This window comes from Chelon labrosus (genome assembly GCF_963514085.1).
Source record: "Chelon labrosus genome assembly, chromosome: 9".
NCBI lineage: Eukaryota > Metazoa > Chordata > Actinopteri > Mugiliformes > Mugilidae > Chelon > Chelon labrosus.
The window spans coordinates 30,300,249-30,328,022 of NC_140359.1; the positions used below are offsets into that span (position 1 = coordinate 30,300,249).

General features: G+C 48.4%; 2 protein-coding genes across 2 annotated transcripts; one reads left to right on the top strand and one right to left on the bottom strand.

Moving 5' to 3' along the window:
* Positions 1-34: 34 nt before the first annotated feature.
* chek2 (checkpoint kinase 2) lies at positions 35-27,564 on the bottom strand. Its single transcript, XM_084551411.1, has 28 exons — positions 27,545-27,564; positions 27,334-27,450; positions 23,262-23,339; positions 23,093-23,176; positions 22,860-22,999; positions 22,741-22,787; positions 22,630-22,672; positions 21,290-21,379; positions 21,098-21,164; positions 20,620-20,755; positions 20,196-20,356; positions 19,998-20,123; positions 19,832-19,925; positions 19,516-19,646; positions 9,385-9,694; positions 9,102-9,220; positions 8,837-8,969; positions 5,067-5,157; positions 4,854-4,950; positions 4,627-4,680; positions 4,470-4,534; positions 3,151-3,265; positions 2,977-3,063; positions 1,068-1,231; positions 694-809; positions 442-527; positions 291-362; positions 35-223 (listed from the first exon to the last, which is right to left on the bottom strand). The coding sequence occupies exons 2-28, from the start codon at positions 27,364-27,366 to the stop codon at positions 95-97; spliced, it is 2,868 nt and encodes a 955-aa protein (XP_084407537.1). The 5' UTR covers positions 27,367-27,450; positions 27,545-27,564; the 3' UTR covers positions 35-94.
* Positions 9,967-17,896, top strand: entr1 (endosome associated trafficking regulator 1; the record flags this gene model as incomplete). The annotated part of the gene is made up of 9 exons (XM_084551717.1): positions 9,967-10,173; positions 11,351-11,611; positions 11,834-11,937; positions 12,011-12,137; positions 12,207-12,280; positions 12,355-12,466; positions 12,722-12,784; positions 12,853-12,992; positions 17,436-17,896. The coding sequence occupies 9 exons, from the start codon at positions 9,967-9,969 to the stop codon at positions 17,524-17,526; spliced, it is 1,179 nt and encodes a 392-aa protein (XP_084407843.1). The 3' UTR covers positions 17,527-17,896.
* Positions 27,565-27,774: the final 210 nt, after the last annotated feature.

Here is a 27,774-nt window from a genome sequence, read left to right on the forward strand (position 1 = left end):
CCGTTAAATCAGACACAGGACAAACGGTGAAAAATACTTTATTAGAAAACATTATTAAACTTTATTTACACTGAAGCGTCATGTGACCTGTCTGTCACAGAGCGGCAGGGGGCGGGGCTTGGCTTCGTTTGGCAGGATGCTCGTCTCCTTCGTCTCCTTCGTCTCGTCCACGTTTCCTCCTTGAGTTTCCTCCTGATGTCGATGGCGCTCCCTGCTGGAGGAGCTAAAGGTGGCGTTAGGGGCGGAGTCACTGCTACACAATAAATGTGTGTGTCTGTGTGTGTTGTTACCGTAGCAACAGCAGCAGGAGCATTTCCAGGCGGATACATCAGTCTGTGAGCCGTCTCCAACATCACCTGATCCTGCAGCATCACAGAGTAAAACACTGCAGCCTACACTTCCCACAATGCACCTGGTCAGCAGCACGTCAATCAGCCTCACCTGTAACCAGGGGTGCTGCAGAGCTTCGTCGATCGTCATCCTCTCTGACGGGTCCACGACCAGAAGCTTCTTCACCACGTCCTTCGCTGCAACAAACACAAACAACAAATCAAACATCCCTCGTGTCCCCTGGGACGACGTGGACGTCCTCACCGCAAGCGGGGTCCACAGACGCCACATTCACACTGTAGTAGTACTGCGGTAGTCCTATGGTAGTGCTGTAGTTGTATTGTGGTAGTATTGTAGTAGTACCTTGATCAGAGACGTTTTTCCACTTGGACTGAATCATGGTGAAGTTTCCAGAAATAATTTGATCCGTGATCGATAAATCACTGAAGCTCTGATGAAAGGGAGGATAACCAGCCAGGCTGAGAGACAGACAGGTAGACAGACAGGTAGACAGGTAGACAGGTAGATAGACAGACAGACAGACAGGTAGACAGACAGACAGACAGACAGGTAGACAGACAGGTAGACAGACAGACAGACAGACAGACAGGTAGACAGACAGGTAGACAGACAGGTTAAAAGCTGTTGTACTACTATAACATATCCACTGATGGAGGCTGTAATTGTGGTTGTCAGTCAAACAGGTGAGAGACAGGTGAGAGGAGGGCGGAGCCTACCAGACGAAGAGCAGGACTCCAAGGCTCCAGGCGTCTACAGCCAGACCGTAGCCGGTGGTGGAGGCGTTGGTGAAAACTTCAGGAGCCAAATAAGAAGGAGTTCCACAGAGAGTCCTCATCAGCAGCACCTCCTCCAGGATCCTAGACTGGTTGAAGTCTGTCACCTGAGGAGGAGGAGCAGGAGGAGGAGGAGGAGGAGGAGGAGGAGGAGGAGGAGCAGGAGGAGTAAGAAGAGGAGGAGGAGGAAGAGGAGGAGGAGGAGCAGGAGGAGGAGGAGGAGCAGGAGGAGGAGGAGGAGGAAGAAGAGGAGGAGCAGGAGGAGGAGGAGGAGGAAGAAGAGGAGGAGCAGGAGGAGGAGGAGCAGGAGGAGTAAGAAGAGGAGGAGGAGGAAGAGGAGGAGTAAGAAGAGGAGGAGGAGGAAGAGGAGGAGGAGGAGCAGGAGGAGGAGGAGGAGTAAGAAGAGGAGGAGGAGCAGGAGGAGGAGTAAGAAGAGGAGGAGGAGGAGGAAGAATATAAAGACCATAATAGGAGGTATATACACTGTTAAACCATAATAGAAAGCAATGTGTTGTTCTTCAAGGATCTAAGTCTGATTTATTTGTTCAACAGAGAGGTGTACCCCAAGGTTCGACACTTGGTCCTCTTCTTTTCTCTGTTTTCATCAATGATCTTCCTTTAATTTGTTCTAATACTTCAGCTCAGCTATATGCAGATGATACTGTCATCTATATCTCTAAATCTAATATTTTACAGATACAGAATGCCCTTCAATCAGACTTTGATGCTGTGCAAAACTGGCTGTCATCTAACAGATTGCTGCTTAATAAAACTAAAACTTACTCCATGGTCTTTGGTACAAAACATAACCTAAAAATGAAACCTAATAACTTAATCATAACATGTAATGATGGTATGAATCTGCATAGAGTTGAACAATTCAAATATCTAGGATTATGGCTTGACTCAGAACTTACTTTCAAACCTCATATAGACTATATTCTTCGTAAAATCAACTTTGGTATCAGTGTTTTATTTCGATCCAAGAACTGTTTTACGCTTAATGTTCGAAAGAAACTTGCCTCACAACTTATTTTACCTTTTTTTGATTATGCTGACGTAATATATCTAAATGCATCCAAAACCAATCTTCTACCCCTCAACACAGCATATAACAGTCTTTGTAGATTTGCTCTTGGTTGTTCTTTTTACACTCACCACTGTACCATGTATAATACACTCAAATGGCCCTCACTCAGTATAAGAAGACATAATCACTGGTTACACTTTATTTTTAAATGTATACATTGCAATTATCCTGCTTATTTAAAACAATTTTTGATTCCATATTCCACAACATATCAATTACGGCACTCATCCCAGTACCTTTTCCTTATTCCTACAGTGAACAAAACAATTGGTAAAAGAGCATTTATGTTTAAAGCGCCATCAGACTGGAATAATCTTCCGTTAAACATACGCTCATTGACTTCTTTTCATAGGTTCAAATTTTCCTTGTCTTCTTATTTTGAGTTAAATTGCACATGTTTCCGATGATGTTATATCAATATTATTTGTAACACACTGTAACTTTAATTCGCAACATTATGTTATTATTATACTTTTTATTTTACTAGGCTACTGCTATGGCCATTTGTGGCCATCGAGAGGTTGTGCTTATTCTTATTCTTTTACTTATTTTTTTATGTTTGTGTTGATGTCCGTTGTCTTTGTCGTTATATGTCTGTAGATTGTTGATTGTGTTTTGTCTCTTTATTTTTTGGTTGTAATGTATTTTAGGACCCCCTCGAAAACGAGAGGATTCCTCTCAAGGGGTTTATCCTATTAAATAAAATTTCTGATGATGATGATGATGATGAAGGTGATGATGATGATGAAGGTGAGCGTGTACCTTGATGAGACAGTCGTCTTCATGTGAGGACAGCAGGATGTTCTCTGGTTTCAAGTCTCTGTGGATGATCCCGTTACTATGGAGATACTACACACACACACACACACACACACACAGTCAGACCGGCTCTACCTGTGAGTGGCAGTTACCATGGCAACAGTAGCCGGGGCTCACCTGGACGGCGCAGAGCATCTGGTAGAAGTAGAGTTTGGCCACAGACTCTTTGAGCTGCTGCTGAGACTTGACTCTATGGAACAACTCTCCTCCCTCCATCCTGACACAGTTAGCACTTAGCTTAGCATAAACACCGCTAGCATGTGACGACATGACAACAGACTGACAGACAGGTAGAGACACAGACAGGTAGACAGACAGACAGGTAGAGAGACAGACAGGTAGACAGACAGACAGACAGGTAGAGAGAGACAGAGAGGGAGACAGGTAGAGACAGACAGGTAGACAGACAGACAGGTAGAGAGAGAGACAGGTAGAGACAGGTAGAGACAGACAGGTAGAGAGACAGACAGGTAGAGAGAGACAGAGAGGGAGACAGGTAGAGACAGACAGGTAGAGAGAGACAGAGAGGGAGACAGATAGAGACAGGCAGGTAGAGAGACAGACAGGTAGAGAGAGAGACAGGTAGAAAGACAGACAGGTAGAGACACAGACAGGTAGAGAGACAGACAGGTAGAGAGACAGACAGGTAGACAGACAGACAGGTAGAGAGAGAAAGAGAGGGAGACAGGTAGAGACAGACAGGTAGAGAGAGAGACAGGTAGAGACAGACAGGTAGAGACACAGACAGGTAGAAAGACAGACAGGTAGACAGACAGACAGGTAAAGAGAGAGACAGGTAGAGACAGACAGGTAGAGAGACAGACAGGTAGAGAGAGAGACGGGTAGAGACAGACAGGTAGAGACACAGACAGGTAGAAAGACAGACAGGTAGAGCGAGACAGAGAGGGAGACAGACAGGTAGAGACAGACAGGTAGAGAGACAGACAGGTAGAAAGACAGACAGGTAGAGAGACAGACAGACAGGTAGACAGGTAGACAGACAGGTAGACAGACAGGTAGAGAGACAGACAGACAGGTAGACAGACAGACAGGTAGAGACAGACAGGTAGAAAGACAGACAGGTAGACACACAGGTAGAGAGACAGACAGGTAGAAAGACAGACAGACAGGTAGAGAGACAGATAGACAGGTAGAAAGACAGACAGGTAGAGAGACAGACAGACAGGTAGACAGACAGGTAGAGAGACAGACAGACAGGTAGACAGACAGGTAGAGAGACAGACAGACAGGTAGACAGACAGGTAGAGAGACAGACAGACAGGTAAACAGACAGGTAGACAGATAGACAGGTAGAGAGACAGATAGACAGGTAGACAGACAGACAGACAGGTAGACAGACAGGTAGAGAGACAGACAGACAGGTAGACAGACAGGTAGAGAGACAGACAGACAGGTAGAGTCCAGCTTTAACTCACAGCTCCAACACGATGTAGTAGCTGTCTTCAGTCTGATAGAAGTCTTCTGTCTTAATGAGGCAAGGCTGTAGGAGACAGAGAGCAGTGAGACAGGTCAGTGAGACAGGTGAGACAGCCGTCTGTAGAGCAGCTTCTTCTTCGTTGGTGTTAGACTCACGTGGTCGACTCGCTTTAGGATCTCTATCTCAGTCTGAGCGTTCCGTGTCGCCGTCTGTGATTGGACAAAATAAACGAGTCACATGATCACCTTCCAGACATGCCACTGGTCCAGCTCTGGTCAACTCAACAACAGACGCCATGTTTGTAGTTCTCTGAGGAGGCAGCAGGAGGGATGAAGGAAGGGTGATGATCTTAGCCAATCAGAGCACAGATCAGACGACTCACCCCCTCAGACTGAAAGTTCTTCTTGTTTATTATTTTGACAGCAAACTTCTTACAGGTGGACCGCTCGAAGGCCAGGCGCACCTCGCCACACACTCCTCTGAAACACACACAGCACAGGAAGTGACATCACAGCAGCAGGAAGTGACATCACAGCAGCAGGAAGTGACATCACAGCAGCAGGAAGTGACATCACAGCAGAAGAAAGTGACTCACGTGCCGATTTGTCGAGTCAGAACATATTTCCTCTGCAGATCTTTGGGTAGATTGGACTGATCGTCTGACATGAGGTCCATGAAGACAAACACTGAGGAGACAGGCAGGTGAGGCAGGTGAGACAGGTGTGTCAGGTGAGACAGATGTGTCAGGTGTGACAGGTGAGGCAGGTGAGACAGGTGAGACAAGTGAGACAGGTGAGACAGGTGTGTCAAGTGTGTCAGGTGAGACAGATGTGTCAGATGAGACAGGTGTGGCAGATGAGACAGGTGTGTCAGGTGTGTCAGGTGAGACAGGTGTGTCAGGTGTGTCAGGTGAGACAGATGTGTCAGATGTGTCAGGTGTATCAGGTGTATCAGGTGAGACAGGTGTGTCAGGTGAGACAGGTGTGTCAGGTGAGACAGGTGTGTCAGGTGTGTCAGGTGAGACGGTAGAGACAGGTGTGTCAGGTGTGTCAGGTGAGACAGGTGAGACAGGTGAGACAGGTGAGGCAGGTGAGGCAGGTGTGTCAGGTGAGACAGGTGAGGCAGGTGTGTCAGGTGTATCAGGTGAGACAGGTGTGTCAGGTGAGGCAAGTGTGTCAGGTGTGTCAGGTGAGACAGATGTGTCAGATGTGTCAGGTGTGTCAGGTGTATCAGGTGAGACAGGTGTGTCAGGTGAGACAGGTGTGTCAGGTGTGTCAGGTGAGACGGTAGAGACAGGTGAGACAGGTGTGTCAGGTGAGGCAAGTGTGTGTCAGGTGAGGCAAGTGTGTCAGGTGAAACAGATGTGTCAGGTGAGACAGGTGTGTTAGGTGAGACAGATGTGTCAGGTGAGACAGGTGTGTCAGGTGAGACAGGTGTGTCAGGTGTGTCAGGTGAGACAGGTGTGTCAGGTGTGGCAGGTGAGACAGGTGAGACAGGTGTGTCAGGTGTGTCAGGTGAAGCAGGTGAGACAGGTGTGTCAGGTGAGGCAGGTGAGGCAGGTGAGACAGGTGTGTCAGGTGTATCAGGTGAGACGGGTGAGACAGGTGTGTCAGGTGTGTCAGGTGAGACAGGTGTGTCAGGTGTATCAGGTGAGACAGATGTGTCAGGTGAGACAGGTGTGTCAGGTGAGACAGGTGAGACGGTAGAGACAGGTGTGTCAGGTGTGTCAGGTGAGACAGGTGAGGCAGGTGAGGCAGGTGTGTCAGGTGTATCAGGTGAGACAGGTGTGTCAGGTGAGGCAAGTGTGTCAGGTGAAACAGATGTGTCAGGTGTGTCAGGTGTGTCAGGTGAAGCAGGTGAGACAGGTGTGTCAGGTGAGGCAGGTGAGGCAGGTGAGACAGGTGTGTCAGGTGTATCAGGTGAGACGGGTGAGACAGGTGTGTCAGGTGTGTCAGGTGAGACAGGTGTGTCAGGTGTATCAGGTGAGACAGATGTGTCAGGTGAGACAGGTGTGTCAGGTGTGTCAGGTGAGACGGTAGAGACAGGTGTGTCAGGTGTGTCAGGTGAGACAGGTGAGGCAGGTGAGGCAGGTGTGTCAGGTGTATCAGGTGAGACAGGTGTGTCAGGTGAGGCAAGTGTGTCAGGTGAAACAGATGTGTCAGGTGTGTCAGGTGTATCAGGTGAGACAGGTGTGTCAGGTGAGACAGGTGTGTCAGGTGTGTCAGGTGTGTCAGGTGAGACGGTAGAGACAGGTGTGTCAGGTGTGTCAGGTGAGACAGGTGAGACAGGTGAGGCAGGTGAGGCAGGTGTGTCAGGTGTATCAGGTGAGGCAAGTGTGTCAGGTGAAACAGATGTGTCAGGTGAGACAGATGTGTTAGGTGAGACAGATGTGTCAGGTGAGACAGGTGTGTCAGGTGAGACAGGTGAGACGGGTGAGACAGGTGTGTCAGGTGAGACAGGTGTGTCAGGTGTGGCAGGTGAGACAGGTGAGACAGGTGTGTCAGGTGTGTCAGGTGAGGCAGGTGAGACAGGTGTGTCAGGTGAGGCAGGTGTGTCAGGTGAGACAGGTGAGGCAGGTGTGTCAGGTGTATCAGGTGAGACAGGTGTGTCAGGTGAGGCAAGTGTGTCAGGTGAGACAGATGTGTCAGATGTGTCAGATGTGTCAGGTGTGTCAGGTGTGTCAGGTGTGTCAGGTGAGACAGGTGTGTCAGGTGAGACAGGTGTGTCAGGTGTGTCAGGTGAGACGGTAGAGACAGGTGTGTCAGGTGTGTCAGGTGAGACAGGTGAGGCAGGTGAGGCAGGTGTGTCAGGTGTATCAGGTGAGGCAGGTGTGTCAGGTGAGGCAAGTGTGTCAGGTGAAACAGATGTGTCAGGTGAGACAGATGTGTTAGGTGAGACAGATGTGTCAGGTGAGACAGATGTGTTAGGTGAGACAGATGTGTCAGGTGAGACAGGTGTGTCAGGTGAGACAGGTGAGACGGGTGAGACAGGTGTGTCAGGTGTATCAGGTGAGACAGGTGTGTCAGGTGAGGCAAGTGTGTCAGGTGTGTCAGGTGAGACAGATGTGTCAGATGTGTCAGGTGTGTCAGGTGTATCAGGTGAGACAGGTGTGTCAGGTGAGACAGGTGTGTCAGGTGTGTCAGGTGAGACGGTAGAGACAGGTGTGTCAGGTGTGTCAGGTGAGACAGGTGAGGCAGGTGAGACAGGTGAGACGGGTGAGACAGGTGTGTCAGGTGAGACAGGTGTGTCAGGTGTGGCAGGTGAGACAGGTGAGACAGGTGTGTCAGGTGTGTCAGGTGTGTCAGGTGAGGCAGGTGAGACAGGTGTGTCAGGTGAGGCAGGTGTGTCAGGTGAGACAGGTGAGGCAGGTGTGTCAGGTGTATCAGGTGAGACAGGTGTGTCAGGTGAGGCAAGTGTGTCAGGTGTGTCAGGTGAGACAGATGTGTCAGATGTGTCAGGTGTGTCAGGTGTATCAGGTGAGACAGGTGTGTCAGGTGAGACAGGTGTGTCAGGTGTGTCAGGTGAGACAGGTGAGACAGGTGAGACAGGTGTGTCAGGTGTGTCAGGTGAGGCAGGTGAGACAGGTGTGTCAGGTGTATCAGGTGAGACGGGTGAGACAGGTGTGTCAGGTGAGACAGGTGTGTCAGGTGTATCAGGTGTGTCAGGTGTGTCAGGTGAGACAGGTGAGGCAGGTGAGGCAGGTGTGTCAGGTGTATCAGGTGAGACAGGTGTGTCAGGTGAGGCAAGTGTGTCAGGTGAAACAGATGTGTCAGGTGAGACAGATGTGTTAGGTGAGACAGATGTGTCAGGTGAGACAGGTGTGTCAGGTGAGACAGGTGAGACGGGTGAGACAGGTGTGTCAGGTGTGGCAGGTGAGACAGGTGAGACAGGTGTGTCAGGTGTGTCAGGTGAGGCAGGTGAGACAGGTGTGTCAGGTGAGGCAGGTGTGTCAGGTGAGACAGGTGAGGCAGGTGTGTCAGGTGTATCAGGTGAGACAGGTGTGTCAGGTGAGGCAAGTGTGTCAGGTGTGTCAGGTGAGACAGATGTGTCAGATGTGTCAGATGTGTCAGGTGTGTCAGGTGTATCAGGTGAGACAGGTGTGTCAGGTGAGACAGGTGTGTCAGGTGTGTCAGGTGAGACAGGTGAGACAGGTGTGTCAGGTGTGTCAGGTGAGGCAGGTGAGACAGGTGTGTCAGGTGTGTCAGGTGAGGCAGGTGAGACAGGTGTGTCAGGTGTATCAGGTGAGACGGGTGAGACAGGTGTGTCAGGTGTATCAGGTGAGACAGGTGTGTCAGGTGAGACAGGTGTGTCAGGTGAGACAGGTGAGGCAGGTGAGGCAGGTGAGACAGGTGAGACAGGTGTCACCTCGGTTCCGTTGTTCAGACAGAGACAGGACAGAGTTATTGACCAGAGGAAGCTTCTTATTTTGACCGATTGGAATCCCGTCAACAAACGTCCCGTTGTTACTGAGGTCCTCCACGAACACCTCAGAGCCCTCCTGACACCACAGACAGACAAATTCTCTCAGGCTATCACGAGTACTGTAGTACCAGCAGTAGTGTTGCAGTAATGGTAACAGAGGTGTACTAGTAGTACTGCAGTAGTACTAGTAGTACTGCAGTATTCTCACCCTGTAGATCCTGAAGTGTCTCTTGCTGTAGATTCTGAACCTCTCTCTGTTGTTGGGGTCACTGAGGACGTAGTTACACCTGGAGTCTCGACCAAACAGGTACTGATCCTCTATACAGTCTGTAAACATAGCACCACTGTTAGCACTGGCTACACAACTAGCATATCCTAAGAGCTAGCAGTCGAACATCATGGGGCTAATGCTAACACAGCTATCTTTAGTGGCAGTATTAGCACTAGCCTCAAAGCTAGCAGTCTAACATCATGTTATTAGCAGTGGTCACCATGGCTCCTGAAGCCCTGGGCCATCGGCAGCAGGCGACCCCAGGGCTGTGGTTCAGGCTCTTCTGGGACGGACGCCATGGTAACGGGGATGGTGTCCACACTGCTCACCGTCCCAGAACCGCTAGACGACTGACTGGCTGAGGTCGGACCACTGGACGAACTGGACCCAGGCTGGGACTGGGACTGGGACTGAGACTGAGACTGGGACTGGGCCTGGGACTGGGCCTGGGCCTGGGACGGGGACAGGGTGGACTGGGTGGACTGGGTCTGGTCCCCCTCTGGTGGAACCTCTTCAGACATCGTCCAGTTCTAAAGAAACACAAACAGCTGAGAATCAGTTAAAAACTGTTTATTTAACAGAAATAATAATATTATAATATAATAATAATGTAATAATATAATAATAATATAATAATTTAATAATATAATAATTTAATAATTTAATAATATAATAATATTATATTATAATAATATAATATTATAATAATTTAATAATATAAAACCTTTTAAACTTTTAACTCTGTGGATGAACCTCTCTGTTTTCATTCTGGACAGTGAACCTTAAATCTGATGTTTTCTGAATGGAGTTCGTTATTACTCAGTTCCGTTCCGGATCGTGGACTGATCCGAGACCAGAACTGATTCAGCACCGGGCCGGTTCACTAACCCCGCCCACCGCCTCAGAAGATACCCACAGAAACCAAAACCGAACATCCGGAGCCAGCGGCTCCGGGCCGAACCAAGCCGAACCAAGCCGAGCGGAGCCGAGCGGAGCCGAGCACTCACCGGTCAGTCTGGGTTCCCGGTTCTGCAGGTCAACAACAAAAGAACCGGACTCCGTCAGTCGGACACGTGCAGGACGGTTTGAACCGGGCTCGAGCAGCAAACTTACTTCCTGGTGCCGTGTTGGCCCCTCGTCATCACGTGATGGTCCCAGCCAATGACAAGTTGTGAGATGTGTCACGTGCACGCGGAGCTGTCGGGATCTTCCGGGTTTGATTGTTCATGAAGAGAGGACGCGGCGGGAGCAGCGGGAAGATTGGTCACCTGATCAATACCTGATCAATACCTGATCAGCTGATCATGTCGGGACAGAGGAGCCACAAGACTCTGATCATCAGAGACGGTCAGTCCGCTCAGAGCTTCCTCTGCTCCGCCTCCGTCACTGACAGCATTTAAATAAAGCTCCATCACTGTGAATGCTAACGGAGCTAGCTAGCTAGCTATTACAGCACAACTACTGTTTAGAGCTTAGTTACACGTTGTCATGGCAACTGTCAGTCATCATATCATTAAAATGTATTTGACGTGTACTTTAGTCCCGCCCACTAACATGGAGGGGCGGGGTTTATGACCCATAGAGAGCCGAAGTCCCGCCCCTTTACTTCCGGGTCATGGGACCATTCTTTCTAAAAAATATTACCGGCAGTCTATGGAGAGATCATAATTATTTTCTGGTCCCGATCGAATTGTGGCATGAATTTCACATATGATGTGTGTGAATTTAAAAGATAATTTTTCACGTCAAGAGATAAATTATTTGACGTAAATAAGCTGAACAACATTAGGTTTTGTATGAGATCGCTTAGTGAACTACATCTCTCTAGAGATCCCTAGAGAACTATGGCTGTCTCCTTGTTGAGCTTTACCGTCTTCTTCCAGGACGAAGGCAGAAGCATCAAACGAGGTGACAATCATTATAAATCGGGTCATGTCCAGAGCTGTAGTTACACCAAGGGAGTTCTGGTCGGTTCTGTACGCGCCAGCATGCGGGACTTGTAGTTCGTTTAATTACGTATTTTCCATAGCGTTTTACTGAACTATCTGGCGACAAACTGTGACATTCTTGACATGTAAAATCATTTTTTATTCTGAAAAACAACATATGTATTATCCAAGGCACAAGTCGATCGGGACCAGAAAATAATTTATCTTTCTCCATAGACTGCCGTTCACATGTTTTAGAAAGATAGGTCCCATAACCCGGAAGTAGAGGGGGCGGGACTTCGGCTCTCTATACTGCAGCCAGCCGCCAGGGGGCGCTCCACCTGGAGACGAGGGAACATTGATCCATCTGGTTTCTGTTTGTCAGATGAGGAGGTGGAGGAGGTGGAGGAGGTGGAGGAGGAGGAGCTGAACCCGTTCTCCTTCAAAGAGTTTCTTCGCTGGAAAAAACAGGATCCGGACCAGGACCAGGACCAGGACCAGGACCAGACACTCGTGAAGGTCTGGAGTTGACAGGAAGTAGTGGAAGTAGAACATGAAGTAGAACATGAAGTAGAACATGGTGACAGCTGTTAGAACCAGTCTGTCTCTGTTTGTCTCTGATTCTTCTCTGAGCCCTGATTGGCTACTCACGTAATGACATCATCACTGGCTTTTAAACATGCTGGTCAATCAGATGTTTCCCTTCATGCTCTGATGTCATCAAACCCTCTGTCCTATCAGGAGGAGGAGGACAGGTGGGGGCGGAGCTTCCTGTCAGGTATAGACAGCACCTCCTCCATCTGCACAGAGGAGGAGGAGGAGGAGGAGGAGGAGGAGGAGACCAGGTGAGACATGTCTGCTACCTGCTGGTTGGAGGCGGAGCTTAGTGCTGATGGTGTGATGTGATTGGTTGTTCAGGTTCTCGTCCAAACCTGAAGGAGCAGCAGGAGGAGAGAATTATGAAGGAGATGATGAGACCTCCATGGCTGAGTCTGCCACCTCCTGCAGAAGGAGGAGGAGCCAGAGGAACAGCCAGGTGCAACAGGTAACACAGGCCGAGGTCAGGTGATGTGTTTGGGGAGCGTGGGAAATAAGAGATTCTGCTTGTTGCCAGCTGCAGGAGGAGAACGAGGCGTTGAGGAGAACCGTCAGGGAGCTGCAGAGGAGAACCCAGGCTAATGAGCGCAGGTCGGCACCGACCAATCACAACACGGCAACACTGCTGTCCCTGAGTATTTACCCAGCATGCCTCTGTGCCTCAGGGTGTCGGAGCTGACGGAGGAGCTGCTGCAGAGGAGGCGTAAGGAGGAGAAGGAGGCGCAGGACCTGGAGAGCATGGTTCACTCTGTGGAGAAGAACCTGCAGCTGATGACGGTGAGTCAGCTGATCGATCAGCTGATCAATCAGCTGATCGATCAGCTGATTGATCAGCTGATCGATCATTACTACTGATCAGCTGATTGGTCAGCTGATTACTACTGGTCAGCTGATCAGTAGTAATCAGCTGATTGGTCAGCTGACTACTACTGACCAGCTGATTGGTCAGCTGATCAGTAGTAATCAGCTGATTGGTCAGCTGATTACTACTGATCAGCTGACCAATCAGCTGACTGTGACCCTGTGACTCAGAGACGAGCTGTGAAGGCAGAGAGCTGTGTTTCCAGACTGAAGGCGGAGCTACAGCAGCTACAGGTGAGACTGTGGTCAGGTGTTGATCTAATGTTGGTGAAGCTGTCAGCTCATTGGTCGGTGTGTGTCAGGTGGAGGCGGAGTCTCTGCGGTCGGAGAACAACAGTCTGAAATCAGCAGAGTCTCAGGTCGTCATGACGATGAGACAAAATGCTCAGGTGGCGTCTGAATACCTGAACAAGACGACAAGCCACGCCCACTCCTCCATCCGGTCAGTACCTCTCTCTCTAACCTGTCTGTCTCTCTAACCTGTCTCTCTCTCTGACCTGTCTCTCTAACCTGTCTGTCTCTCTAACCTGTCTCTCTAACCTGTCTCTCTCTCTAACCTGTCTGTCTCTCTGACCTGTCTCTCTAACCTGTCTGTCTCTCTAACCTGTCTCTCTAACCTGTCTCTCTCTCTAACCTGTCTGTCTCTCTAACCTGTCTCTCTAACCTGTCTCTCTCTAACCTGTCTCTCTCTCTAACCTGTCTGTCTCTCTGACCTGTCTCTCTAACCTGTCTCTTTCTCTAACCTGTCTCTCTCTCTAACCTGTCTGTCTCTCTCTAACCTGTCTGTCTCTCTAACCTGTCTGTCTCTTTCTCTAACCTGTCTCTCCCTCTGACCTGTCTCTCTCTCTCTAACCTGTCTCTCTCTCTAACCTGTCTGTCTCTCTCTAACCTGTCTGTCTCTCTAACCTGTCTGTCTCTTTCTCTAACCTGTCTCTCCCTCTGACCTGTCTCTCTCTCTCTAACCTGTCTCTCTCTCTAACCTGTCTGTCTCTCTCTAACCTGTCTGTCTGTCTCTAACCTGTCTGTCTCTTTCTCTAACCTGTCTCTCCCTCTGACCGGTCTCTCTCCCTCTAACCTGTCTCTCTCTCTCTAACCTGTCTCTCTCTCTAACCTGTCTGTCTCTCTCTAACCTGTGTCTCTCTTACCTGTCTGTCTCTTTCTCTAACCTGTCTCTCCCTCTGACCGGTCTCTCTCTCTCTAACCTGTCTCTCTCTCTCTGACCTGTCTGTCTCTCTAACCTGTCTGTCTCTCTCTAACCTGTCTGTCTCTCTAACCTGTCTGTCTCTTTCTCTAACCTGTCTCTCTCTCTGACCGGTCTCTCTCTCTCTAACCTGTCTCTCTCTCTCTCTCTGACCTGTCTGTCTCTCTAACCTGTCTGTCTCTCTAACCTGTCTGTCTCTTTCTCTGACCTGTCTCTCTCTCTCTAACCTGTCTGTCTCTCTCTGACCTGTCTCTCTCTCTGACCTGTCTCTCTCTCTCTGACCTGTCTGTCTCTCTAACCTGTCTGTCTCTCTCTAACCTGTCTGTCTCTCTGACCTGTCTCTCTGACCTGTCTGTCTCTCTAACCTGTCTGTCTCTCTAACCTGTCTGTCTCTCTCTCTGACCTGTCTGTCTCTCTGAGCTGTTTCTCTCTCTAACCTGTCTCTCTCTCTCTAACCTGTCTGTCTCTGTCTGACCTGTCTCTCTCTCTGACCTGTCTCTCTCTCTCTGACCTGTCTGTCTCTCTGAGCTGTTTCTCTCTCTAACCTGTCTCTCTCTCTCTGACCTGTCTGTCTCTCTAACCTGTCTGTCTCTCTCTGACCTGTCTCTCTCTCTGACCTGTCTCTCTATCTCTGACCTGTCTGTCTCTCTCTAACCTGTCTGTCTCTCTCTAACCTGTCTGTCTCTCTGACCTATCTCTCTCTAACCTGTCTGTCTCTCTCTCTGACCTGTCTGTCTCTCTGACCTGTCTGTCTCTCTAACCTGTCTCTCTCTCTAACCTGTCTCTCTCTCTAACCTGTCTGTCTCTCTCTAACCTGTCTCTCTCTCTAACCTGTCCGTCTCTCTCTAACCTGTCTCTCTCTCTAACCTGTCTATCCCTCTGACCTGTCTCTCTCTAACCTCTCTGTCTCTCTCTCTGACCTGTCTCTCTCTCTCTGACCTGTCTGTCTCTCTCTGACCTGTCTGTCTCTCTGACCTGTCTCTCTAACCTCTCTGTCTCTCTCTCTGACCTGTCTCTCTCTCTCTGACCTGTCTGTCTCTCTGACCTGTCTCTTTAACCTGTCTCTCTCTCTAACCTGTCTGTCTCTCTGACCTGTCTGTCTCTCTCTAACCTGTCTCTCTAACCTGTCTCTCTCTCTGACCTGTCTGTCTCTCTCTAACCTGTCTCTCTCTCTAACCTGTCCGTCTCTCTCTAACCTGTCTCTCTCTCTAACATGTCTCTCCCTCTGACCTGTCTCTCTCTCTAACCTCTCTGTCTCTCTCTCTGACCTGTCTCTCTCTCTCTGACCTCTCTGTCTCTCTCTCTGACCTGTCTCTCTCTCTCTGACCTGTCTGTCTCTCTGACCTGTCTGTCTCTCTGACCTGTCTCTCTAACCTCTCTGTCTCTCTCTCTGACCTGTCTCTCTCTCTCTGACCTGTCTGTCTCTCTGACCTGTCTCTCTAACCTGTCTCTCTCTCTGACCTGTCTGTCTCTCTCTAACCTGTCTCTCTCTCTAACCTGTCCGTCTCTCTCTAACCTGTCTCTCTCTCTAACATGTCTCTCCCTCTGACCTGTCTCTCTCTCTAACCTCTCTGTCTCTCTCTCTGACCTGTCTCTCTCTCTCTGACCTGTCTGTCTCTCTCTGACCTGTCTCTCTAACCTGTCTGTCTCTCTCTAACCTGTCTGTCTCTCTGACCTGTCTGTCTCTATCTAACCTGTCTCTCTCTCTAACCTGTCCGTCTCTCTCTAACCTGTCTCTCTCTCTAACCTGTCTCTCCCTCTGACCTGTCTCTCTCTCTAACCTCTCTGTCTCTCTCTCTGACCTCTCTCTCTCTCTCTGACCTGTCTGTCTCTCTCTGACCTGTCTCTCTAACCTGTCTGTCTCTCTCTAACATGTCTCTCTCTCTGACCTGCCTGTCTCTCTGACCTGTCTCTCTAACCTCTCGGTCTCTCTCTCTAACCTGTCTGTCTCTCTGACCTGTCTGTCTCTCTCTAACCTGTCTCTCTAGCCTGTCTCTCTCTCTGACCTGTCTCTCTCTCTCTGACCTGTCTGTCTCTCTCTGACCTGTCTCTCTAACCTGTCTGTCTCTCTCTAACCTGTCTCTCTCTCTGACCTGTCTGTCTCTCTCTGACCTGTCTGTCTCTCTCTGACCTGTCTCTCTAACCTGTCTCTCTCTCTGACCTGTCTGTCTCTCTGACCTGTCTCTCTCTCTCTGACCTGTCTGTCTCTCTGACCTGTCTCTCTAACCTGTCTCTCTCTCTAACCTGTCTGTCTCTCTGACCTGTCTGTCTCTATCTAACCTGTCTCTCTCTCTAACCTGTCCGTCTCTCTCTAACCTGTCTCTCTCTCTAACCTGTCTCTCCCTCTGACCTGTCTCTCTCTCTAACCTCTCTGTCTCTCTCTCTGACCTCTCTCTCTCTCTCTGACCTGTCTGTCTCTCTCTGACCTGTCTCTCTAACCTGTCTGTCTCTCTCTAACCTGTCTGTCTCTCTGACCTGTCTCTCTCTCTCTGACCTGTCTGTCTCTCTCTGACCTGTCTCTCTAACCTGTCTGTCTCTCTCTAACCTGTCTCTCTCTCTGACCTGTCTCTCTAACCTCTCTGTCTCTCTCTCTAACCTGTCCGTCTCTCTGACCTGTCTGTCTCTCTCTAACCTGTCTCTCTAGCCTGTCTCTCTCTCTGACCTGTCTGTCTCTCTCTAGCCTGTCTCTCTCTCTAACCTGTCCGTCTCTCTCTAACCTGTCTCTCTCTCTAACCTGTCTCTCTCTCTAACCTCTCTGTCTCTCTCTCTGACCTGTCTCTCTCTCTCTGACCTGTCTGTCTCTCTCTGACCTGTCTCTCTAACCTGTCTGTCTCTCTCTTACCTGTCTCTCTCTCTGACCTGTCTCTCTGACCTGTCTCTCTCTCTGACCTGTCTGTCTCTCTGACCTGTCTCTCTAACCTGTCTCTCTCTCTCTGACCTGTCTGTCTCTCTGACCTGTCTCTCTAACCTGTCTCTCTCTCTAACCTGTCTGTCTCTCCCTCTGACCTGTCTGTCTCTCTCTAACCTGTCTCTCTCTCTAACCTGTCTCTCCCTCTGACCTGTCTCTCTCTTTAACCTCTCTGTCTCTCTCTCTGACCTGTCTGTCTCTCTCTGACCTGTCTCTCTAACCTGTCTGTCTCTCTCTAACCTGTCTGTCTCTCTGACCTGTCTCTCTCTCTCTGACCTGTCTGTCTCTCTGACCTGTCTCTCTCTCTCTGACCTGTTTGTCTCTCTGACCTGTCTCTCTAACCTGTCTGTCTCTCTCTAACCTGTCTGTCTCTCTGACCTGTCTCTCTCTCTCTGACCTGTCTGTCTCTCTGACCTGTCTCTCTAACCTGTCTGTCTCTCTCTAACCTGTCTGTCTCTCTGACCTGTCTCTCTAACCTGTCTGTCTCTCTCTAACCTGTCTGTCTCTCTGACCTGTCTCTCTAACCTGTCTCTCTCTCTCTGACCTGTCTGTCTCTCTGACCTGTCTCTCTAACCTGTCTGTCTCTCTCCAACCTGTCTGTCTCTCTGACCTGTCTCTCTCTCTCTGACCTGTCTGTCTCTCTGACCTGTCTCTCTAACCTGTCTGTCTCTCTCTAACCCGTCTGTCTCTCTGACCTGTCTGTCTCTCTGACCTGTCTCTCTAACCTGTCTGTCTCTCTCTAACCTGTCTGTCTCTCTGACCTGTCTGTCTCTCAGTCAGCTGTTAGGTGAGGCCCAGACTCTCCGTTTGGTGTCTCAGCTGCTTCAGTCCATCGATAAACTCTCGACCTTTGAACCAGAGTCCTGATCAGGAGCCGTCTTGACGTGTCTCTGTCCTCTGGACTCGTCTTCTGGACGTCCGCAGACTGACAGACTCTTCCATGACAGCTGTCAGTCTGTCAGTTGTCATGTGACAGTTGTCAAGGAAACAGACCCTGTGAGGTCAGAGGTCATCGTTTCGCTGCAGGAGTTTTATTTTGAAAGAGCAGACTCATGATGACATCACAGGAGCTGATTGGTCGGTTTGTTTTCACGAGTTGATGAAGATGAAGTTTGAATCTGTTGTTTACAAGATTAAAGGTGATTGGTTCAATGTCTGTCTGTTTATTCACCACTACACACTCAGTCAACAACAACAACACAACAACAACCACTACACTCAGTCAACAACACAACAACAACACAACAACAACCACTACACTCAGTCAACAACACAACAACAACACAACAACAACCACTACACTCAGTCAACAACAACAACACAACAACAACCACTACACTCAGTCAACAACAACAACACAACAACCACTACACACTCAGTCAACAACACAACAACAACACAACACAACAACAACCACTACACACAGTCAACAACACAACAAAAACACAACACAACAACAACCACTACACACTGTCAACAACACAACAACAACACAACAACAACCACTACACTCAGTCAACAACCACTACACTCAGTCAACAACAACAACCACTACACTCAGTCAACAACAACAACACAACACAACAACAACCACTACACACTCAGTCAACAACACAACAACACAACACAACAACAACCACTACACACTCAGTCAACAACACAACAACAACACAACAACAACCACTACACACTCAGTCAACAACACAACAACAACACAACACAACAACAACCACTACACAGTCAACAACAACAACACAACAACAACCACTACACACTCAGTCAACAACAACAACACAACAACAACCACTACACACTCAGTCAACAACAACAACACAACAACAACCACTACACACTCAGTCAACAACACAACAACAACCACTACACACTCAGTCAACAACACAACAACAACACAACACAACAACAACCACTACACACTCAGTCAACAACAACAACACAACAACAACCACTACACACTCAGTCAACAACAACAACACAACAACAACCACTACACTCAGTCAACAACACAACAACAACCACTACACTCAGTCAACAACACAACAACAACCACTACACACTCAGTCAACAACAACAACCACTACACACTCAGTCAACAACACAACAACCACTACACACTCAGTCAACAACACAACAACAACAACAACCACTACACTCAGTCAACAACACAACAACCACTACACACTCAGTCAACAACAACAACCACTACACACTCAGTCAACAACAACAACACAACAACAACCACTACACACTGTCAACAACACAACAACAACACAACACAACAACAACCACTACACACTCAGTCAACAACAACAACCACTACACTCAGTCAACAACAACAACACAACACAACAACAACCACTACACACTCAGTCAACAACACAACAACAGCAACAACAACAACATAACAACAACAACAACAACAACAACAACAGCAACAACTATTGGAGAAGCTTCATGTTGAATTCTTTGGGCCCATCCAGCTGATCAGCTGATGGAGGAGGCGGATGAATGACACACACACACACAGACTGACAGGAAGTTCTTCTGTGGTTTATTGAAACACCCTTACAGCTGATGACATCACAGTGAAAACAGCCAATCAGATGCTGCCATCGACCTCCAGGTGTGTGTGTGTCTGTCGTCTCCAGTGTGTGTTCCAGCTCTGTTGTTCACTCAGTTGTCTTCGTTTGTTGTCGTCTGAACGCAACAACTCCGACCTGATCAGCTGATCAAACCTCTGACACACACACACACACACACACACACACACTAAATCAATGGCTAGGTGAGTCAGTGTGACTCGTGTGTGTGTGTTGGTGTGTGTTTACATGTGTGTACCTCTGCAGCAGCATCTCTCAGCTCAGTAACTTCCTGATTTCCCAGGGTGCACTTGGCTGTGGTTTCTCCTCCCGTCTCCATGGTAACGGAGCTGTCCTCAGAGGGCTTCGGTGTCACTTCTGTGTCCGTTTCTATGGAAACACCACAAACAACAAAACCTGGATGACACAAGGCCAGAGGTCAAAGGTCAAAGGTCAGACACAGGTGTAGGTCATGTGACCTGCTACATAACCTGATACAGACCATGAAGAGGACTGATTCTGATTGGCTGTCTGGATGCATCAGTGCTAGCATGCTAACCATTAGCAGAGTGTACCTGCTGTGACGGAGGCGTTCAGCCGATGGAGCAGTTTCTCCGTCAGAGACGCTAATGTCGTCACAAACTCCGCCCCTCTGACTCTCAGACACTCCTGCAAATAAACACACATTCAGAGACAGCATGTGTGACTGACAGGTGTCACTGTAGCTCCGCCCCCTCCTACCTGCAGCTCCAGGTGTGTGCAGCAGATGTCTCTGTGCAGCTGCTGCTGTCTGAGCTCCTCTCTGCTGTTCAACATCTGGAGCTCGTCGTCTCTGAGGGACGCTCTCAGCTGACGGAAGTTCTCACTCTGACAACCAGACAGATATCTCACCTGTCTCACCTGTCACACCTGTCTCATATATTTCTGTTCTGTTGTTACCTTCTCTTTCTCACTGACTGCCATCTTCTCCTCCAGCTTCTGGCGGACTCCGCCCACTTTATCTATAAGCCACGCCCTATGTTGTCTCTCATGGTTACCGATCAAAACAGCTGGAAACGAATGTAACAGCTGCTCAAAGACAGACAACTGCTTCACCACCTCTGACAGACAGACAGGTTGAGGGACAGGTAGACAGAGGGACAGGTAGACAGGTAGACAGAGGGACAGAGGGACAGGTAGACAGGTAGACAGAGGGACAGGTAGACAGAGGGACAGGTAGACAGGTAGACAGAGGGACAGAGGGACAGGTAGACAGGTAGACAGAGGGACAGGTAGACAGAGGGACAGGTAGACAGACAGGTATAATGTCAGGTGAGGAAGTTCAGACGTCTTGTTTCCAGGTAGAACAGGTGTGTGTGTGTACCCTCTCTGCTCGTGCTCAGAAACCTCTGGGCCTGTTCCTGGTATCCCAGCAGGCTTTGCTGCATGCTATCAGCCCATTGGTCCAGAGAATCAGGAAGCGCCTGGAACCTGTGGAGACGCTCACTGTGGTAGAAGTCCTGAAAGACAGACATGAGACGATGCTGTCATCATCTGATCACGTGATCATGTCATCATCTGATCACGTGTTCATCTGATCATCTGATCACGTGTTCATCTGATCATGTGATCACGTGTTCATCTGATCATGTGATCATGTCATCATCTGATCACGTGTTCATCTGATCATCTGATCACGTGTTCATCTGATCATGTGATCATGTGTTCATGTGTTCATCTGATCCGAGACTGTCGTCATGGCAACAGGCGAGGACTAATTGGGTCCACTACCTGGGACTGTACATCCAATGAGAGACTCATCTGTTATTATGGTCTGTCTGTCCTGTCTGTGTCTCTGTTACCTCGGCAACCAGGAGGAGGGCTTCATTGGCTCTCCACAAGACAGCGTTGATGGTGGAGCTGAAGGAGCTGAAAGACAGACAGACAGGTAGGTAGACAGGTGAACAGGTAGACAGGTAGGTAGACAGACAGACAGGTAGACAGGTAGGTAGACAGACAGACAGGTAGACAGGTGAACAGACAGACAGACTCACTGTGGACTTTGTTCTGTTTCTGGTTTGGGTCCAAATATCTGGAACCTCCTGTCGATCTGACCAGACCTGCAGCGCCTCCTCACACTGGACCTGAACACAGACCACAACGCCCTGAGTCATGACTGGCAGGTTAAAGACCACAACGCCCTGAGTCATGACTGGCAGATTAAAGACCACATCGCCCTGAGTCATGACTGGCAGGTTAAAGACCACATCGCCCTGAGTCATGACTGGCAGGTTAAAGTCCAGGGCCCGTATTCCTACAGATTCCTAGAATCCTCTCAGAGCTCCTAACTTAGCCTAAAAGTTCCTAGCTAGGAGTCTTAGCTTAGGAGTGATTCCAGAACATTCTTAGAGAACTCTGATCAAGGAATGGACAGAAACTCTGATCTTAGTGAGGAGGTGTGGTTGACCCTGTTGCTAGGTATGAGTCATCATTTCAGAAGGTGTGATTGGTTGATCCTAAAACTAGATAAAAATACAGTTTTGGTGATAATTGGCCTAGAATGGACGTCAAATTAATAGACTTAATAATAGAATCTAATCTCTATGAAGACTGTATAATTATAAATAATACTTTACATAAAATAAATAAATAGCAGCTCTACTTTAAAAATTATCTTATAAAATGTGTGATTAAACTCAGGCCCACTACCACAGTATTCACATGCTGATAGTTCTATTGATCTGCTTCCATTCATTTACCTGCTGGTCATGTTTCATCATCTGGTATTAACAAGGGTAAAATGTCTCAGCTTTCATCAGTTTCTGTGATTGATAACCAGCCTAGAAGAAGCAGTGATGGTTGGTGTTCACATCTAACACAAACTGAACAGCAATGAAGAAGAAAAGAAGTAGGAAACCCAACTGGACAGAGGAACAGTGTTTGCTTCTGGATCAACTGGTCAATGAGAAGAAAAGTGTTTAAGACGTAGATTTGGCTCCAAGTCATCACTGCTGCATTGTTGCATTTGTCCTGTTGCTAAATACCTCAGTGTTGTGATGACTTTAATTTCTGGTGATATTGTGATTGTAACAAACTTGATTGTCATTCAGTGTTTGGAGAATATCTCTCCTGTCTCTTCTTTCAGACATTTTCTCCTCCTAAACCTCTAAAAGTCCTCCTCCCTGCTCTGAACAGATCTCACCTTGGAGCTCTCTGAAGAGCTGAGACTCTTTAGGAATACCTTTTATCTTTACTAGGAGCTACTCTGAACTTTGAGAGGAAATTCTTAGAAAACGTCATGACTCTAAGAATTTCCTTCTAATTTGGCCACTAGGAGCAACTCTTTGATACGGATCTTTAGGAATACGGGCCCTGGAGCCAGAACCAGTTTTACCTGGGAGCAGAGATGGACTTGGAGCAGACCAGGAGACTCTGACCTGGAGACACAAAGACAACATTATGAAAAGTCATGTCTCTGAGAACCAGATCAGACAATGTCTCTTACCTAATGTGTCTCTGTGGACGCTGTCAGACCTCTGGACCAAACCCATCCTGTTGAAGACAGAAGACTAACAATGAGTCATCTGACCATGGACAAGCAGAGTGTCCTCTAGCGTCTCCTACCTGTTCAGAGAGCTAATGACGTCCACCACCGGGTCCTCTAGCAGGTCCATACCTGTCCTGCTCGGCTGCAGGACACCTGGGTGAAGAGCTGGTCCCAACTGCTTCCCAAATTGAGTACGAAGCGACAGGAGGACATTCTCCTGAGACACAAACAACACACTGAGACCCAGGAGACACGATGTCCATCAGGTCAACATGAACACATCCAGGTGTCCAGCAGACTGGTGACGTACCTGTTGAAGGTCCAGGTACTGACAGCGCTTCCTGAGGTCTTCGTGGACTGAGGACAGGACACAACAAACCTTTTCCGTAGACACCTGAGGACACATGAGACACCAGAGACACCTGAGGACACTGAGCTTGTCCTCTGACAAAAGACTGGACTGGTAACTGTAGCAGTACCTGTGTGTCCTTCATCATCTTCCTCAGATCGTCCAACCTGCTGCTGATCACAGACTGATGCTGGTTACTACTGGCTGCCTGCAGAGAGACAGACAGGTAGAGAGACAGACAGGTAGAGAGACAGACAGGTAGAGAGACAGACAGGTAGAGAGACAGGCAGGTAGAGAGACAGACAGGTAGATCAGTGTTTTTCAACCACTGTGCCGTGAGAGATCATCAGGTGTGCCGTAGGAAATTATCCAATTTCACCTAATTGATCTAAAAAACATTTTTTAAAAACAAATGAATTATTATCTGTAAACAATAACACGTGTCTGTGTATATATACCTGTGTACCTATAGGTCTGTGTATATATACCTATGTACCTATAGGTCTGTGTATATGTACCTGTGTACCTATAGAGCTGTGTATATGTACCTGTGTACCTATAGGCCTGTGTATATGTACCTGTGTACCTATAGAGCTGTGTATATGTACCTGTGTACCTATAGGTCTGTGTATATGTACCTGTGTACCTACAGAGCTGTGTATATGTACCTGTGTACCTATAGGCCTGTGTATATGTACCTGTGTACCTATAGGCCTGTGTATATGTACCTGTGTACCTATAGAGCTGTGTATATGTACCTGTGTACCTATAGGCCTGTGTATATGTACCTGTGTACCTATAGAGCTGTGTATATGTACCTGTGTACCTATAGGCCTGTGTATATACCTGTACCTATAGGCCTGTGTATATGTACCTGTGTACCTATAGGCCTGTGTATATGTACCTGTGTACCTATAGGCCTGTGTATATGTACCTGTGTACCTATAGGCCTGTGTATATGTACCTGTGTACCTATAGGTCTGTGTATATATACCTGTACCTATAGGCCTGTGTATATGTACCTGTGTACCTATAGGCCTGTGTATATGTACCTGTGTACCTATAGGTCTGTGTATATGTACCTGTGTACCTATAGGCCTGTGTATATGTACCTGTACCTATAGGCCTGTGTATATGTACCTGTACCTATAGGCCTGTGTATATGTACCTGTACCTATAGGTCTGTGTATATGTACCTGTACCTATAGGCCTGTGTATATGTACCTGTGTACCTACAGAGCTGTGTATATGTACCTGTGTACCTACAGAGCTGTGTATATGTACCTGTGTACCTACAGAGCTGTGTATATGTACCTGTGTACCTATAGGTCTGTGTATATGTACCTGTGTACCTATAGAGCTGTGTATATGTACCTGTGTACCTATAGGTCTGTGTATATGTACCTGTGTACCTACAGAGCTGTGTATATGTACCTGTACCTATAGGTCTGTGTATATGTACCTGTGTACCTATAGGCCTGTGTATATGTACCTGTGTACCTATAGGTCTGTGTATATGTACCTGTGTACCTATAGAGCTGTGTATATGTACCTGTGTACCTATAGGTCTGTGTATATGTACCTGTGTACCTATAGGCCTGTGTATATGTACCTGTGTACCTATAGGCCTGTGTATATGTACCTGTGTACCTATAGGCCTGTGTATATGTACCTGTGTACCTATAGAGCTGTGTATATGTACCTGTGTACCTATAGGCCTGTGTATATGTACCTGTGTACCTATAGGCCTGTGTATATGTACCTGTGTACCTATAGGCCTGTGTATATGTACCTGTGTACCTATAGAGCTGTGTATATGTACCTGTGTACCTACAGAGCTGTGTATATGTACCTGTGTACCTACAGAGCTGTGTATATGTACCTGTACCTATAGGCCTGTGTATATATACCTGTGTACCTATAGGCCTGTGTATATGTACCTGTGTACCTATAGGCCTGTGTATATGTACCTGTGTACCTATAGAGCTGTGTATATGTACCTGTGTACCTACAGAGCTGTGTATATGTACCTGTGTACCTATAGAGCTGTGTATATGTACCTGTGTACCTATAGAGCTGTGTATATGTACCTGTGTACCTACAGAGCTGTGTATATATACCTGTGTACCTATAGAGCTGTGTATATGTACCTGTGTATCTATAGGCCTGTGTATATATACCTGTACCTATAGAGCTGTGAAAGATCATAAGACTTTTTTCTTTGTGTTTATTTGATTCAAGACACTTTGACAAGAATGACTTTATATTGTTGCTATAGGCTACAGAGTTTCATTTTTAAAAAACATTTCGGTTGGTGGTGTACCTTGGTTCAAGAAACTGAGGTAGACAGACAGACAGGTAGGTAGACAGACAGGTAGGCAGACAGACAGACAGACAGGTAGGCAGACAGACAGACAGGTAGACAGGTAGGTAGGCAGACAGGTAGGTAGACAGACAGGTAGGTAGGCAGACAGACAGACAGACAGACAGACAGACAGACAGACAGGTAGGTAGGCAGACAGACAGACAGGTAGAAAGACAGGTAGACAGACAGGTAGGTAGGCAGACAGACAGACAGACAGACAGGTAGACAGACAGACAGACAGGTAGGTAGGCAGACAGACAGACAGGTAGACAGACAGACAGACAGACAGGTAGGTAGGCAGACAGACAGGTAGGCAGACAGACAGACATGTAGGTAGGTAGGCAGGCAGACAGACAGACAGACAGACGGACAGACAGGTAGGTAGGCAGACAGACAGAGAGACAGACAGGTAGGTAGGCAGACAGACAGAGAGACAGACAGGTAGGTAGGCAGACAGACAGACAGACAGACAGACAGACAGACAGACAGACAGGTAGACAGACAGGTAGGTAGACAGATAGGTAGACAGGTAGGCAGACAGACAGACAGACAGACAGGTAGGTAGGTAGACAGACAGACAGGTAGACAGGTAGACAGGTAGGCAGACAGACAGACAGACAGGTAGGTAGGCAGACAGACAGACAGGTAGACAGGTAGGCAGACAGGTAGGCAGACAGACAGACAGACAGACAGACAGGTAGGTAGGTAGGTAGGCAGACAGACAGACAGACAGACAGACAGACAGGTAGGTAGGCAGACAGACAGAGAGGTAGACAGATAGGTAGACAGGTAGGCAGACAGACAGACAGACAGACAGGTAGGTAGGTAGGTAGGCAGACAGACAGACAGACAGACAGGTAGGTAGGCAGACAGACAGACAGACAGGTAGGTAGGCAGACAGACAGACAGGTAGGCAGACAGACAGACAGACAGGTAGGCAGACAGACAGGTAGGTAGGTAGGTAGGCAGACAGACAGACAGACAGACAGACAGACAGACAGACAGACAGGTAGGTAGGCAGACAGACAGACAGGCAGACAGGTAGGCAGACAGACAGACAGACAGACAGACAGACAGGTAGGCAGACAGGTAGGTAGGCAGACAGACAGACAGGCAGACAGGTAGGCAGACAGGCAGACAGGTAGGTAGACAGACAGGCAGACAGGTAGGCAGACAGACAGACAGACAGACAGACAGACAGACAGACAGGCAGACAGACAGACAGACAGACAGACAGACAGGTAGGTAGGCAGACAGACAGACAGGCAGACAGGTAGGCAGACAGACAGACAGACAGGCAGACAGGTAGGCAGACAGACAGACAGACAGACAGACAGACAGACAGGCAGACAGACAGACAGACAGGTAGGTAGGCAGACAGACAGACAGGCAGACAGGTAGGCAGACAGACAGACAGACAGGTAGGCAGACAGACAGACAGGCAGACAGACAGACAGACAGACAGACAGGTAGGTAGGCAGACAGACAGACAGGCAGACAGACAGACAGACAGACAGACAGGTAGGTAGGCAGACAGACAGACAGGCAGACAGGTAGGCAGACAGACAGACAGACAGACAGACAGGCAGACAGACAGACAGACAGGCAGACAGACAGACAGACAGGCAGACAGGCAGACAGGTAGGTAGACAGACAGACAGGCAGACAGACAGGTAGACAGGCAGACAGACAGGCAGACAGGCAGACAGGCAGACAGACAGGTAGACAGGCAGACAGACAGGCAGACAGACAGACAGGTAGGTAGACAGACAGGCAGACAGACAGGCAGACAGACAGGTAGACAGGCAGACAGACAGGCAGACAGACAGACAGGTACCTCTGCCTTGATGTGGATCTTGGTGCTGTTCATCGTTCTTTGAATCTTCTCTGTAAACTTCAGTTCTGACTGAAGACAGAAAAGTTTCTCCTGGAAACGACTCGATACCTCCGTCACCTGTAGGAGGAGACAACATGTCCAACAATATGTCCTCTACAGCACTTCCCCTAAACTAAGACACATTCCCTGATATAAAGAGCAGAGGTCATACCTGCTGTAAACTCTGGGACTCAAACGTCTCCAGCTCAGAGAGGACAGACTCCTCTGTCCCACTGATCTGTCTCGTCTCGTCCTTCAGCCTCCTCTGAAACGTCTTCACCTCCTGAGGAGAAAAGGCTCCTCCTTCACTGAACAACCTGCAGGAGACACAACGTCTCTGTCTCACTCTGTCTCACTCTGTCTCACTCTGTCTCAGGTGTCTTACCTGAATGAGTCCAGCAG

Coding starts and splice junctions, on each gene's coding strand:
- chek2 (XM_084551411.1), bottom strand. CDS start 27,366: ATGAACAGCACCAAGATCCACATCAAGGCAGAG. Junction 22,788..22,859: donor GTCATTAGCTCTCTGAACAG/GTAGGAGACGCT, acceptor TGTCTTCAACAG/GATGGGTTTGGTCCAGAGGT. Junction 5,158..8,836: donor GTCTGAACAACGGAACCGAG/GTGACACCTGTC, acceptor CTGTCTCCTCAG/TGTTTGTCTTCATGGACCTC.